General features: G+C 44.9%; 1 protein-coding gene across 2 annotated transcripts; it reads right to left on the reverse strand.

Annotated features, from left to right (window-relative positions):
* Positions 1-1905: 1905 nt before the first annotated feature.
* Positions 1906-6927, reverse strand: LOC100193090 (integral membrane protein like protein). 2 transcript variants are annotated; one of them, XM_008668917.3, is made up of 6 exons: positions 6659-6927; positions 6302-6467; positions 5967-6151; positions 5685-5885; positions 4121-4282; positions 1906-2544 (listed from the first exon to the last, which is right to left on the reverse strand). In XM_008668917.3, exons 2-6 carry the CDS (start codon positions 6429-6431, stop codon positions 2215-2217), a joined length of 1008 nt encoding a protein of 335 aa, XP_008667139.1. In that variant the 5' UTR covers positions 6432-6467; positions 6659-6927; the 3' UTR covers positions 1906-2214. The 2 variants fall into 2 exon arrangements, with proteins under 2 accessions (XP_008667139.1, NP_001131725.1); NM_001138253.1 differs by having other exon boundaries at positions 1907-2544; positions 6302-6797.
* Positions 6928-15506: the final 8579 nt, after the last annotated feature.

Below are 15506 nucleotides of genomic sequence, written 5' to 3' on the forward strand. Positions count from 1 at the left end.
ATTAGATTGGTTCGTTGATTGATCGTCGCGCTGCACTTGCTATATCGATCTGCTAAGCATAAGCACAGCTGCTTTTCGGTCAGTTTGTTCAGAGACGCCAGACGGATGGGATCTATACTGCCCGTGCATAAAACTATACTCCTAGTCGTTTCCAATTTGAGTCATGATGATGATTAATCGATTATTTCCAATTGGCCATATCCCTCAACGATCAGATGCTAAACTTTTATAAATTGCAACGGTTTCAGGTCCGGCCTCCGCCTCCCACGGTACCGGCCTCCGCAGCAGCCGCGTGAATCTCTACATATTCCAACCTGCCGAGTGCTCATCTCTCGAGTCTCGAACAATCAGCGCCTCTCCATGGCACTCATCAAGCCACCGGCAGCGACCGATGACGACCAGGCCGAGCGGGAATACATGGCGTCATGTCTTATCATGCTCTCGCGCGGTCTCCGCGACGATAACGCGGCCGATGCCACGAGGGCGACGGGCGCCGCCCCTACGTCTGCAAATATGGCCAACGAGTACAAGTGCTCGGTGTGCCAAAAGGTGTTCACATCCTACCAGGCGCTGGGCGGGCACAAAACGAGACACCGGAAGCCGCCGGCAGCGGCAGCGCCAAGTGACGAGGCGTCGACCGGCGGCACCGCGCACGAGAAGCTGCACCAGTGCTCGCTCTGCCCCCGTACGTTCTCGTCGGGGCAGGCGCTTGGCGGGCACATGACGAGGCACCGGAAGCCGCCGCCGCCGGTCGTTGTGCTGGACTTCGACCTCAACATGTTGCCGGCCGAGGCCGAGGCCGAGGCCACCGAGCCCGTGGCCGCGCCGCCGGATGTCAAGCGGGCATGCACGGACGACGATGCTGCTGGTGACTGATCCTCCGGTCGTTCCAACTGCGGCGGGGAGGTGCCTGACCAGGCGGTCTAGGGCCCTGTTTGGGAACAAAGTTTTTGAAAACCACAGTTTTTGAAATACTACATTATACTTTAGTCATGACAATACCGCAGTTTACAATACCACAATTTTAATAACTGAAGTCCAGACCTAAGTTTAGAATATCTTAAAACAACTATAGTATTTGCAATACTTCAGTTTTGAAAACAGAGATTTTAGGCACCTTACCAAACATCATTTTGTATATAATACTGCAGTATTCTTCTAAAACTGTGAAAAAACTTCACTCTCAAATACCCCTTAGGGCCCTGTTCGTTTTTATCAAACCCATAGGGATTGAGAGGGATTGAATCCCCTACAAGTCAAAATCTACCTCAATCCACTAATCCCCTCAATCCCCATGGATTAGGGATGAAACGAACAAAGCCTAGGTTGTTATGGTGGCAGCATTCTTCTCCTCTCTGCTACATGTCTACACCCACGCACATCAGCACATGCCATCGATCGCTTCATGACACCGGCTCGTGTTTCGCTGTTTCTCGTGTCGAGCGGCGGCGGCCAAAAGAGCCATGTGTTGGTGGAGTGGCTCTCCGACAGCGGCCCGACGTAGACCATCTCCCTCCAGCGGACCGGGAAGAGCAGCAGAGCGTAGCCAGGAGAGCGTGCAAGGGCGACGAGAGGAACAAGAAAACGAATCGTTATTTTAAGTTGTGTAATCAGCGATATGTTGGATAATTTTATATCAACTTCACGTGTAAATTGGTGTTAGAGGAAATTCCACGTTTTTTTTAGAAGCATAGCTGATTGAAGTTAAGAGTGTTTGGCAACTGGTTTATAGAGCTGAGCAGTTTCAAACACCCCTTTAGTTTCAGTGGTTATTACATTGATTGGTTGATAAGCACATCTACTTCGATGGTTATAGTATACACCTTTTCCTTCAGTTCAGAGACGTCGGATTAAAAACCGGACAGATGCGATATATAGCACCTAATTAATTACTTGTAATACATATACAAGGAAATTTGCGCTTTACTTTTCAATTTCAGTGTGAAAGTGAAAGATACAACTATAGATCAAACTGAACATGCCACATGAAGAGCGAAACACACACAAAGACTATTACAAATCAAGTATCTGCCAGCTTAGATTGACATACTCACTGCAAAAGTAAACTCATGGGCATTTTACCCAGGCACCCTCTTTCTGCTATGGCCCCACCTACAATCCTATAGAAACATCTCATCCCTCAAAAATAAGTACTAAAAATAAAGCCAGGTCGACCGGTGCTCAACAAGCATCGGATGCCTTTGTGTGTCTCGTTTAGACCTTTTGATCGAGCTCGGACTGCGATGACAGCGCCCCATGCTTCTGACTCTTCTCGCTCGGTGTGGGGTAGACCTGCCGCTCTTTGCCTCCAGATTTCGACGACGCGTTCCCGTACCAGATCATGCCGATCACAGCCAGAAGCATGCCAAGGGCGACATGGAAGTTGAGCCCCTCTTTCCCAAAGAAAAGGAACCCCAAGGTCAACACCAGAACTGTCTTCATGTGGCCTAGGACTTGGAACGAGACGGCTGTGAATCTTCCGATGCATATGAATTGGCTTAGATTCGTCCCAACGGCAATTATGCACGACAACACGATAAAGAACTGAAAAGGAAAACATGTGATAAGAAAATAGTAAGTCATGCCCAGGTTCGTCAAGTTTGCGCCGAAGAATGAAAATTTATAACATCAAGCAGATCAAATATCAAGATCTAAACCATATACAGTAGGCACAGGATCATCTCAGTGGACTGTGTTAATAGTTTATAAATACTGGAGAAGTTAAAACTATAATATTTCATATCCTACAAGGTCAATATGAGACAATATGTTGTTGCTTATGTCCAAACTATACCGGTGGCATAGCCAGGATTTCACTATTCCCAGGGCTAACTTTTAAACACAAAATATATGTAATTGCCCGACACCAACATAAATACCGATGTAATCATGACGAAATATCCAAATTACCATGTTTTAACTGAAACTAGGCTACAAGACAATTGAAGTCCTGCAGCTCCATAATATGTGCAGCACTGAGACATTTGAAGTTCTATGAGTCCGAAATATGAAAAGGGTATTTTGGGCAAAATAAAGAGACAAAATTCATAAAGATTTAAAAATAACAGGTGCCAAGGCTAAAAGGAACAATTGGCCAGCAAACTGCTGCCATTTGCTGCCTTGCTCACCCGGGCCATGCCATCAGCGAACTGAGCCTAAGCGGTGGCTTTGTTAGGTTGTTGGCTATTGGGCTGGACCAACGAGCCTTAGAAAAGCTTTGCAGCTGGCTCATGAAAGGATGAGGGAGGCCGTACATCGCATCAGGCGCAAGGTCTCATCCATGGTTCGGATGCTGCTGAACGGCTAAGGAGTAAGGACAGAGCTGTTGGAGTACGTAGATGTAACTGGGAAACGGAAACCGCCATAGGTCTATCCAGGGAAGCTGTTCCTTGCCCCTGTAGTGGCTAGTGGCTACACCACTGAACTAAACTACTATCAGCAATTCAGCATCAAACACCCTGAATATAATTCAGATAAAACAAGGTTCCAGGTCATCTTCAATATTTGCAGCAACCCGTATGTCAGATATCACTACTTAGGGTGTTTGACTCCCACCGCCGTCACACAACACAACAGCTGTGGTTGTGCCACGAGTGCGGTGGACAAATTGTCTGCCACACATCTGGTGAGCTGCGGCATAAAAAATGAACTAGCTGCTGTGACCGCCGCCAAACCTTCGGCGAACTTCAGCGTGAGCGTTTAGACGACACTGCGTGCCACACTTGTGGCGCTGTGAGCTGTGTAACGCTGTGGACACGAACCAGACAGGCCCTTAATCTTCACACTAAACCCAGAGCATAAATGTATGCACTGCTATACAACTAAAGAAAAAAAATATGCTTCCTCCCTCCAATCATAAAAGGGTGATGTTTCTTGGGATACATTCAGTCAAAATTAATTTATAACTGACACATGGAATGATAACATTATGAGCGAAGTGACGCAAGTTAAACTCAAGCATGCGCATCTTGACTATGTTAATGACCAAAATGTCAAAAAAAAATCTTACAAGATGATATACAGTGCTAAACTAACTTGAGTGAAACAGATGGGTTCCTCTTCCTTGTGAGGATTTTGCAAAAGACATAAACATAAATGATTGAGAACAAGTATCACATACCGTAACTATTGATGTGTAGTTAAAAGCATCAACTCTTTTGTTAGTCAGCCAGAAGTCCACAAAAGGCCCCACTATTAACAATGATGCTGCCTGCGCTGGAGCAGTATGGCCTAAGAGATTGAATGAGCCAAGCGAGTACTTCCATTGAAGATGGTGAACATACTGTAGAAAAGAAGAGGAAATCAAATAAAACATAGTGATAATATGACCCATTAGGCTATCGTGAAAGGTGTAGGAGGGGTGGGACTGTGGGAGGTCACATGGACAACACTAGTTAAATAAAGATTAACAAGATCCAGAAGGCTTTGAACTGCGGTGATCAAAGCAGCAACAGAGTGCTGGATTCTTTTGCTTACTGTATTTCGGAAAGGAAAAAAATGGTTGGGTGGCCAACAGCATTTTCAGAACGTCAGATTAGTCGCCATAAATCAGCGATTAATCGACTGATCGCAGCTTCGGAGCCGATCAGGGCGATCAGGTTTCTGATCGTCCGATTAGCGCAGGGACAATCAGACGGCTGTATGCTTTGAAATTTTGGACCACTTCAATTGTTTTTCGTCAACGAATTCGGCCCAGCAGCCCAGCCCAGGCTTCCTTTTTCCTCCCACATGAACACAACCAAGTAGCCAACAGTGAACAACGCCCAGGCTGGAGCACACGCGAGACACGACACGAACTGGCTGTCGAGGAACCTAGCGGAGCACTATGCAGGCAACGCCGGCGCGCTACCGGCGACGGCGGAAAATGACGCATCGTCCCCCTCGGCCCCTCCTCCATCCCCGGCGCGGCGGTGCCAGCCTGCAGGTACGGTCCAGGGCCTGTCCACTGAGTGCTGCTGCTGCAAGCCTGCAAGCATGAATGTGGCTTCGCGATTTCTTGTACCTTGTTGTTTGCTACATGATGGGCTTGACCACTTGGCGATGAGAAACTGAGAATTGTTAGCATGGACTCAGAAGTGATTAATCGGGCTGATCGTCCGATTAATCGATCTGAACGGGCTGATTGATCCTCTGGCGATCAGAAACGATTAGGCCGTCTGAAAACATTGGTGGCTAATGTTGAGAGCTCCCACACAAGGTGTGGTCTGGGGAAGGCAATTTCTAGAAAGCCTACAACAACAACAACAACAAAACATTTTAGTCCCAAACGAGTTGGGATAGGCTACAGTTGAAACCAAACAGAAACCACAAGTCAAGGTTCAGGCACATAGATAGTTGTTCTCAATGCACTCATATTCTAGAAAGCCTACCCTTGCATAATTTTGCAAGAAGCCTGGTTCAAACTTCGAATTTAGGGCCTCAGGCCACAAGTAGACAGGCTCTACCACTGCGCCAAGTCCGCCCAAATAAAAGAGGAATTTTGGATTTCAGTGTACTTAGTACTCACCAGAATGTTACTAAGATTCTGTGCAAGATGTTTTTATAGGAAATTCATAGCCGATAATTTCTAGATTAGAAGCCAAGCTACAAAAATAGGTGTGCTAAAGAAAGATAGCACAAATTAGGAAAAGATGTAATATACAGATATATGAACAATGGACAGGCTTTGATATAACAATACTCACATGTTGTTGTAGTGCTGTGCTCCAAACAGCTATTACTGCAGCTAATAGCCCTTGAGAGTTCACGCTAACATCAGTCACAGTACACACAGCAACACCTATGAGGACAAGCACTATACTGAGCTTTGTATCTCTTGAGTAACGAACTTTGTCGAATATGATTTCCAGAATGCATAAGACTGGAATGATACACAACTTCGCGATCTGAAAAGGGCAAGATACACAGCATTAGTATATACGTTTAACTCCAATATACTTATAGAATACCAAAGTTTCTGCCCTCACCTGATAGAATCCAACAGAGTTCCACATCAAACTAACGTTCATTCCGACGATCGACAGGTTTGCAAAAAAGGCAAACTTTACTAGTTCTGGTAATGGTAAATAAGATGGCTGAATATATCCCAGCCATTTCATTACTAACGTCATCAAGGTTGTCATTGCAAAATGAAGTCCAGTCAGTGTTGTAGCTGTAGGAGCAAAAGGTAGTGAACAAATTAGCACAAGACAAGCAGACTGAATTTTTCTGCACAATAGTAGTTTACTTTTAGATAGAAAAGAAGGCGCGCGTGAATCAGGCATCGCATGCAGTTAGGAATGAAGATTGGGCATGCTCTTACCAAAACTAAAGCCATGAGTCGCCATTAAGCCTTTGTTGACCATGATGATACCAACAGATGTGACGACATTGAACATCCATGCGCCAGCATCTAGTGCTGCTTTCCGCTCCGCCTTGCTTCCTGGCGCCATACTTTCTTGACATGTAGAGTCTAATACTCGAATTTTCTATAGGGGGGAACCCGGTAAAGGACACGGATGTTCCAATATTTTTCCCAAAAAAAAAATCGAAGTTAGTAGTATGTATGTACACGCTTGGTAATTAGATCAGATCCGGATGCAAATAGCCAGATAGCTCAAGTTAGGGTTCGGATGGTGCTGGGTTTCGCACAGCAAGAAGGGAAGAGAAAGGGCATAACTGGTGGGTGCTCGTCGTCGACGAAGGACCCGACGAGGAACTGGGCACCTGGCGTAGTCCGGCGGCGGCGCCCACTTGCCGCACGAGAACGCTCGGGCACCAGGGCCTGGACGGAGAAGGGAGAGAAGGCAGGGGTGAAGTTCGCGGCTCGGTCGGTTTTGGTAGTTCGGTGCTAGACTGGTATACGCTCTTTCTCAAGTATTCTCACTAGTTCAGTCCAGAGAGAGCTCATTTTCGTGCTTCCAAGTGTTTACCGGTCATTTGTGATTTTGTCTATACACATTTTGGAATTTTGCAAACCAGAGCCGCCGGGATAGAAAAATACTGCTATGTGATTAAGGTTTGATCTATCTAGATTATATAATCTTAATCTATATAAGAAAAAACATATTGTTATACAAGATTATATAAATTGTTCCATCCATCCCAAAATAAAATTTATTTTACCTTTTTAGTTGATCATACAATAATTAATATATTTCTTTTATATGTATGTTTAAATTTATCATCATCCATTTAAGTCCATTTAAATTTAGACATAAAAATTAAGAGCTAAAACGACTAATATTTTAAGATATAACGAGTCAAAAATCATAATCTAATAAAATGCTCAACCAATACTTATCTAATCTTATTTGTAAAAAAACCCGCTACCAACTTTACGAAAAACTACTCACTATTATCGAGAAATTTCAGAATATGGGACTCAATTTATTTGTCTGTCAACATAAGCTTTCAGAATTTAACACTTCTCCTCAATTCTTTGATTCGTGTGTTCCTTCGACAACTACCTCTGTTTAAGCACCAGTCACTCATTTAGGGTTCACACTCAAAAATCTGAGACGGTTTTGCCCATACTCTTTTCAGTATACATCACCGTTGAACTCCACTCCTGGCTTCGTCGTCGTTGTTGCCGTTGGTGACGTTGTCGTCCCATGGCCCTTGACGTAACGGAGCCACGGGCGGAGGGGTCGGACTGGAGTAGGCACGAATCTGAATCTGAAGCTTGTTGATGTAACCATTATTGATGTTCGATCGTGAAACTAATAACCAAATAAGATTCGTCCAAAAGCTAGTGTGTTGTCTATATATAACACCGCTAGCTAAATTGAAATACTAAATCGAAAGACACTCCTACGGTTTTTGTGTGGCACCATGTACAAATATATAGTGGTCAAATTCAGACGAGCTTCACTTTAAACAGAGATAAATTCGTCTATATATAACAATGTTACGTCAAGGGCTATCATACGACAGTGTCGCCGACGGCAACGACGACGACGACGAAGCCAGAAGTGGAGTTCAACGGTGATGTATACTGAAGAGAGCATGGGTAAAACCGTCCCAGATTTTTGAGCGTGAACCCTAAGTGACTGGTGCTTAAACAGAGGTAATCGTCGAAGGAACACACGAATCAAAGAATTGGTGAGAAGTGTCAAATTATGAAAGGCAAGCGAATTGAGTCCCTTATGTTCACAGACAGACGAATTGAGTCCCAAATTATGAAATTTCTCACCATTATCACTTTAAAAAATGTTTCATCTGCTTTTTTTTCTTCCAACATACAACACATGACTTAAATCAATAATGATAATTTCAGTAGACTAGGTTGTCAAACAACTACACTTAAACTTATTAATATAGATTGTATAATCTATATTATTTAATCTCATATATAATCTAGATTGTATCTATAAGCCTAAATAAATTGGCAATAAGCTTTCTATATAGTAAGTATACCGTCGGTTTCTCCTGCCGAACGCACTGAAACAGTATTATACCATGCAAAACATTTTCTCTCTCTAAATCAAAATAAGAGAGTAAATCTTAGCCTCGTCACATCAGATGTTTGAATGGTAGTTAAAAATATTAATATAGTTTAACTATAAAACTGATTACATAGATAAAGACTAGATGGTAAGACAAACCTATTAAATCTAATTAGTTCATGGCTCGCTAATGCATTCGTCTTACCGTTTAATATTTGTTGTTTATGTATTAATTACACTTAATACAATCGACTTACCATTTAATATTTATTTATGTAATTAGTTTTATAATTAAACTATATTTAATATTCGTAATTTCTGATATACTTAAAGCACCGGTTTCAACGATTGTCCTGCGTCAAGATTTTATAAATACCCCCTAAAGTTCTACAAAATAAACCTGTTGTCTAGTCCTCCCCGCGGAGCACTTCCCTTCCCCCAACTACCACCCACTCCTACGGAGCTCTCCCTGTCTCCCTCCCCACGCTGCCTCTGCCACGATCGCCCCCACCACGCCCTAACTACCGCTTCCTTCAGTGATGTAGCATCTCAAAAATTCAAATCCTGAAATTTTCTCAAACTTGCTCTAAATTCAAAATGAATTTCAAATTTCATTTCAAAATGTTTGTTTGCGAGTTGATATCAACAAATAAAATATAGTGGTCTATATTCTCTCAAAATCCTCCTCAAATATCCTACAAATATTTCTCCAGTGATCCCCCTCAAATTCTTTCAAGAAATATTGCCCAGATATTTCCCGAGTAATCCCCTTCAAGTTCTTTCCAGAAATATTGCCCAAATATTCCACAAATATATCTCCAAGTATTTTCCTCTTGAGAAATACCTTCAGAATCATTTTCCAAGTCCCTATAAATATTTTGTTCATAACTTTCCTCATGCTCATACGTATATGTATGCCTCCAGTGTCATACGGTGAGCTCTACAAGCTAATCTCACTTATACAAGACAAATACATGCTAATCTCCCACTAATCCTCTCATCCCTCCCACTAATCCCCCCACCATGGCTATAAATAGAGGGGCAAGGGCCTCCTCTCCTCCCACCCCAAGCCATTTCATGGCAACTCTCTTCCCCCCCCCACACACACACCCACTCCACTTCCCACACAAGCACACACTAGCACAAGGATCGTTCGGTCGTTCTTCGATCGTTCTTCCCCCTGTTCTTAGTTTGTTCGTTCGTTCGTCCGATCGTTCGATCGTTCATGGTTCGTTCGTCCGTTCGTTCGATCTTTCGTCCATTCGTTCGTCCAAATAATCTTTTTCTACCGTTATGCTGCCGAAATTCCGATCGTTCGTTCGTTCGATCATTCGATCGTTCATCGTTCGTTCATAGTCCCTATTCATCGTTCATCGTTTGTTCATAGTCCCTATTCATCGTTCTTTCCAGATAATCTTTGTCTTGCCGTTATGCTGCCGAAATTCCGATCGTTTGTCCGGTCATTCGATCGTCCGTCCGTTCGTTCATAGTTCCTATTCATCGCTCATCGTCACTATTCATCGTTCATCGTTCGTTCATACGACTATTCACATCACTATTTACCATACTATTCACCATCACTATTCATCGTTACTATTCACCATTACTATTCATCATTTTTACTCTTCATCGTTCATCCGATCACCCCCAAATTTCAACTACTCATCCATCATGTTGTCCAGTCCACCTAAGACCAGTCAGACCCATATTCCAGTCATACGAACTCTGGTGACTGTGATTTTCCTTCCAGTAGGGAACTTCCCATTTGGTCACCCATCCCAGGTTTCTCCAAGTTGAGCACGCTTAACTTTGAGATTCCTTCGAACCAGGCTTCCAAACTCAGATTCCAATAATTCTCGTTTCTAAATTCTTATCAAACTATTCCCTATCCAACCATGTCATCCCTTAAGCATGGTTCATATTCCAGAAAACTCCCAAAAATACTCTTGTCCCATATTCTGTCTATAACTCTCCTGTTCATACTAAGTCAGACGATTCATTCGTCACTATTCTCACCAACAGTGAACTTCACTGTGCTACACCACATATACCCAGCTATAAATACACCTAGCTACCCTCTCCATCTCCACACACACTCAACACCCTGAGCCAAGGCAAACACCCCACCCACTCAGTTACTATGCTCTACCGGCTACACGCATAGTGTCGCTTCGCCTCTAGTCCACCCTCCTGGTAAGCACCTCCGCTCCACCACCAGTAATATCACAACACCACATGACACATATTCTACTCAAGACTCTACCCATCCATATATCACTATTCTGATCACTATACTAAATATTTGTTGGTATACTTGTTGGTTTGTATGTTTGCTTGTTCATGTTACATAGTTATCGGAGTGTTCGTGACGTCTCGTGGAGGCCAGATCTGCAAGTCTACGCCAGGCGGTGGAGCCAGAAGCCAGTTCCGCGAGCTCTCCTTCCCCCTTCACCGGATAAGCACGGCAAGCTCACTGGATCCCTTTGATGCATAAATTACCTATGTTTTACAACCACAACCCTCAGCTTGTTATTTTATGCATGATATGATTTTGAGACAAGTTATTATGCCCACCCAGCCGCTTGCCGCAATCAATCCTTGATATATTTGTTACAAATGATTTGAGAAAAGGTGTGAGTTTTCAAAAGAAAATGCTTTTCAAAATGTGTATGATGAAGGGTTTTCACCCTTATCACCTTTGAGTAGGGATGATCAAGGACTCCCTGGTTTAGGGGAGGGCCTAAGGTGATGGCTCAGCTAGTTTAGGCGTGAGCAGAAGGATTGTCCCCGCACATAAGGACCGGTTTGTCATCCTTCACTACCTGTACTCATGATAAGTACAACCACTCGAGACTGTATGGGCAGTCACTCAATCTGAACTCGTACGGTCCAACCCCAGGGTTATGATGGCTGAGGAGCACCGGGAGGATAAGGAGGGGGAATGTTTTGTCCGGTTTGGACATGGCGGTGGCCTGACTCCTTCCGGTATAACCGTTAAGGTTAGGACGTGCGAGGAAAGAAAGAGATTCGGATTCAGATCTCATTGGCCATGAGATCGCAGAGCCGGACTAGTGGGTAAAGTGTACCCCTCTGCGCAGAGTTCAAACCTATTCTAATAGTCTGTGTCCACAGGAATGGACGAGTCTGGTGTGGTATGACAATTAGTGTTTTGTTTTTAAAAAAAAAGAGGTGCTTTTGAAAAGTGGATTTTAAAAGGTCCAGCGGTTGAGCCGTGAGCTATGGTGGACGGGAAGTCTAGTAGTTGTTTTTGAAAATGAAAACCAGTGGGAAACTGCTGAGATATCTGGATGGTTTATTCCAGGGGATTTTGTTCTAATATTGAAAAACTTCCTGCTCCTTTGGGAGAGGATGCGCTTTGAAAAATACAAAAATATTTTACAAAACAACCCTGCATAAAATATTGTTGTTTCTGCAAAATATCCTGAGCTCCACATATTCCATGCATTATATCTGATTTTCCCATTCCGCGGGTGAAGGTGGGTTGCTGAGTACGTTTGTACTCACCCTTTCTTATTTGTTGTTTTTCAGAAAAGGAGATCGGGTAAGAGTTACGACTGTTCCCAACCTTGCCTGTGGCTGTTGGACCGCTGATTTGCTTCGCTGCGTATATCGGGCTGCTTCAGCCCCACTCTGATGATATGTCCCGAGTTGTGGACCAACTCTTAAAGTTGTTCGCCTCCTTTGTAGGTTTGTCTCGTTTAAGCAGATTTGGTATCATCTGATGTATAAATGTGTTTACTAGCCTCCTGGGACTAGTAATTGTATCACATTTGAGTCCTAGAGGATCTGGGGCGCTTCAAGTGATGATGCAACAACGTCCACAGGCCCGAAGGGCGCACGGCTCTGACACACGAGGGCGCGGGCGCGGGCGTGGTCCCGTCCGACCACGGGTGCCCCGGCACGCGGGCATGTAGCCACGCGGCGCAGGTGAGCTTTTTGGCGGGCTTTGCCTACCACAACGTCCCGGCAAGGGGGCACAACCCCCCATGGTACGCCCTCTGCCATGTCACATCCCCTGGCACGGGCGAGCGACTCTGGCGGGTTTTGCTGAGCATGCAGCGGTATGTTTGTTTCACAACAAATGCGACCGTGAATTTACCATATTGTTGCTTGTCTGTCATCTTCTTTTGTTTTTTATTATGCTTGTGCCAGGATCTTCTCCTTTTGTCAGGTACTTGTAACGAGTTGGGGCAATCCGGTAGGGACGATTACGCCAACATATTATAGCAATCCTCGTTCTTCAACTCTAGATCGGTGAGAGCGAAAGTGCTGATAATGTGTTTGAGTATGGAGCGAAAGCGAGAGATAAATGACAAGAATGAAAACTTTGTACTCTTTATTGATGGGATACTTTGTTTATATAGATACAAAGGAGTGCTTTGAAAAGGCAAACCCAAGAGATGCCTCTAAACCCAAAGGGTGACTTGAAGGGATAGATCATTTCTCAACAAACGCCACTCTTGCGCGAAACCTTCCCAGTCCTGCGTGGCGTCAGCGTCAGCATGTTTGGTAGACGAGTGAAAGGGAATTAGGCTTACACCTTTTTTCCTAATTTATTTTGGTGTTTGAATTGCCCAACACAAATAATTGGACTAACTAGTTTGCTCTAGATCATGAGTTCTACAGGTGCCAAAGGTTCACAACAAACCAATAAAAAGACCGAAAAAGGATTCAATTATAAAGAGCAAATGTCAGTCGAAGTGTGCCCTGGTCTGGCGCACCGGACTGTCCGGTGTACCACCGGACAATGTCCGGTGCACCAGGGACTCCAACTCCGAATTGCTCACCTTCGGGAATTCTGGAGGCCAGTCCACTATAAATCACCGGACTGTCTGGTGTAGCACCGGACAGTGTCCGATGGCGCACTGGACTGTCCGGTGTGCCAGCGGAGCAACGACTACTTCGCGCCAACGGTCGTCCGCAGAACGCATTGAATGCGCTACAGTGCGCGCCAGAGTCAGAGCAGAGATTGATGGCGCACCGGACAGTGAATAGTGCCTGTCCGGTGCACCACCGGACTGTCCGGTACCCCAGAAGACAGAAGCTCCAACGGTCAGAATCCAACGGTCGGGTGACGTGGCAGGCGCACCGGACTGTCCGGTGCGCCATGCGACAGACAGCCTCCCAACGACCACTTTTGGTGGTTGGGGCTATAAATACCCAACCACCCCACCATTCATTGCATCCAAGTTTTCCAACTTCCTACACCTTACAAGAGCTATAGCATTCAATACAAGACACACCAAAGAGATCAAATCCTCTCCCAAGTCCTTAGTTCATTCCAAATCAAATAATGACTAGAGAGAGTGACTTGTGTCCATTTTAGCTCTTGCGCTTGGATTGCTTCTTTTTTCTCATTCTGTCTTGTGATCAACTCAATTGTAACCGAGGCAAGAGACACCAATTGTGTGGTGGTCCTTGCGGGGACTTTGTGTCCCGTTTGATTGAGAAGAGAAGCTCACTCGGTTTAAGTGACCGTTTGAGAGAGGGAAAGGGTTGAAAGAGACCCGGTCTTTGTGACCACCTCAACGGGGAGTAGGTTTGCAAGAACCGAACCTCGGTAAAACAAATCATCTTGTCTCACTCTTTATTTGCCCGTGATTTGTTTTTCACCCTCTCTCTCGGACTCGTTCATATTTCTAACGCTAACCCGGCTTGTAGTTGTGCTTAAGTTTATAAATTTTAGATTCGCCCTATTCACCCCCCTCTAGGCGACTTTCAATTGGTATCAGAGCCCGGTGCTTCATTAGAGCTTAACCGCTCGAAGTGATGCCGGGAGATCACGCCAAGAAGATGGTGATCGGCGGGGAAAAGTCCGCTACAAGCCACGGGAAGGCTCCATCGAGGGAGTCCGCCAACAACAAGAAGGATGGATCCCCTTCACGCATTCGATCGCACAAGAGTGGCGAGAAGAAGAAGAAAATGAAGAAAGTGGTCTACTATGAGACCGATTCTTCCTCACCCTCTACATCCGGATCCGACGCCGCGTCCGTCACTTCTAAGCGCCAAGAGCGCAAGAAGTATAGTAAGATCCCCCTACGCTATCCTCGCATTCCTAGGCATACTCCATTACTTTCCGTCCCATTAGGCAAACCACTGACATTTGACGGTGAAGATTATTCTAGGTGGAGTGATATGATGAGATATCACCTAACCTCACTCCACAAAAGCATATGGGATGTTGTTGAGTTTGGTGTACAGGTACCATCCGTAGGGGATGAAGATTATGATGAGGACGAGGTGGCCCAAATCGTGCACTTCAACTCCCAAGCCACCACTATACTCCTCACCTCTCTAAGTCGAGAGGAGTATAACAAGGTGTAAGGATTGAAGAGTGCCAAGGAGATTTGGGACGTACTTAAGACCGCGCACGAAGGAGACGAGGTGACCAAGATCACCAAGCGGGAGACGATTGAGGGGGAGCTCGGTCGCTTCCGGCTTTGCCAAGGGGAGGAGCCACAAGAGATGTACAACCGGCTCAAGACCTTGGTAAACCAAGTGCGCAACCTCGGGAGCAAAAATTGGGATGACCATGAAATGGTCAAGGTTATTCTTAGATCACTCATTTTTCTTAACCCTACGCAAGTACAATTAATACGTGGTGATCCTAGATATACACTAATGTCTTCTGAGGAAGTAATAGGAAAATTTGTGAGCTTTAAAATTGATGATCAAAGGCTCAAAGAAAATCATCGAGCAAGATGGCCCCTCCACGCCCAAAGCACAACCGGTCGCATTCAAGGCAACAGAGGAGAAGAAGGAAGAGCCTACATCAAGTAGACTCCCCATCGACGCCTCCAAGCTCGACAACGAGGAAATGGCGCTCATCATCAAGAGCTTCCGCCAAATCCTCAAGCAAAGGAGAGGGAAGGACTACAAGTCCCGCTCCAAGAAAGTGTGCTACAAGTGTGGTAAGCCCGGTCACTTTATTGCAAAATGTCCAATATCAAGTGACAGGGGCGACGACAAGAAGGTAAAGAGGAGAGAAAAGAAGAGATACTACAAGAAGAAGGGCGGCGATGCCCATGTGTGTCGCGAGTGGAACTCCGACGAGAGCTC

This window comes from Zea mays, chromosome 2 (assembly GCF_902167145.1).
Source record: "Zea mays cultivar B73 chromosome 2, Zm-B73-REFERENCE-NAM-5.0, whole genome shotgun sequence".
NCBI lineage: Eukaryota > Viridiplantae > Streptophyta > Magnoliopsida > Poales > Poaceae > Zea > Zea mays.

Coding starts and splice junctions, on each gene's coding strand:
- LOC100193090 (XM_008668917.3), bottom strand. CDS start 6,431: ATGGCGCCAGGAAGCAAGGCGGAGCGGAAAGCAGCACTAGATGCTGGC. Junction 6,152..6,301: donor GACTCATGGCTTTAGTTTTG/GTAAGAGCATGC, acceptor TTGCTCCTACAG/CTACAACACTGACTGGACTT. Junction 4,283..5,684: donor GCACAGCACTACAACAACAT/GTGAGTATTGTT, acceptor TCTTTTCTACAG/TATGTTCACCATCTTCAATG.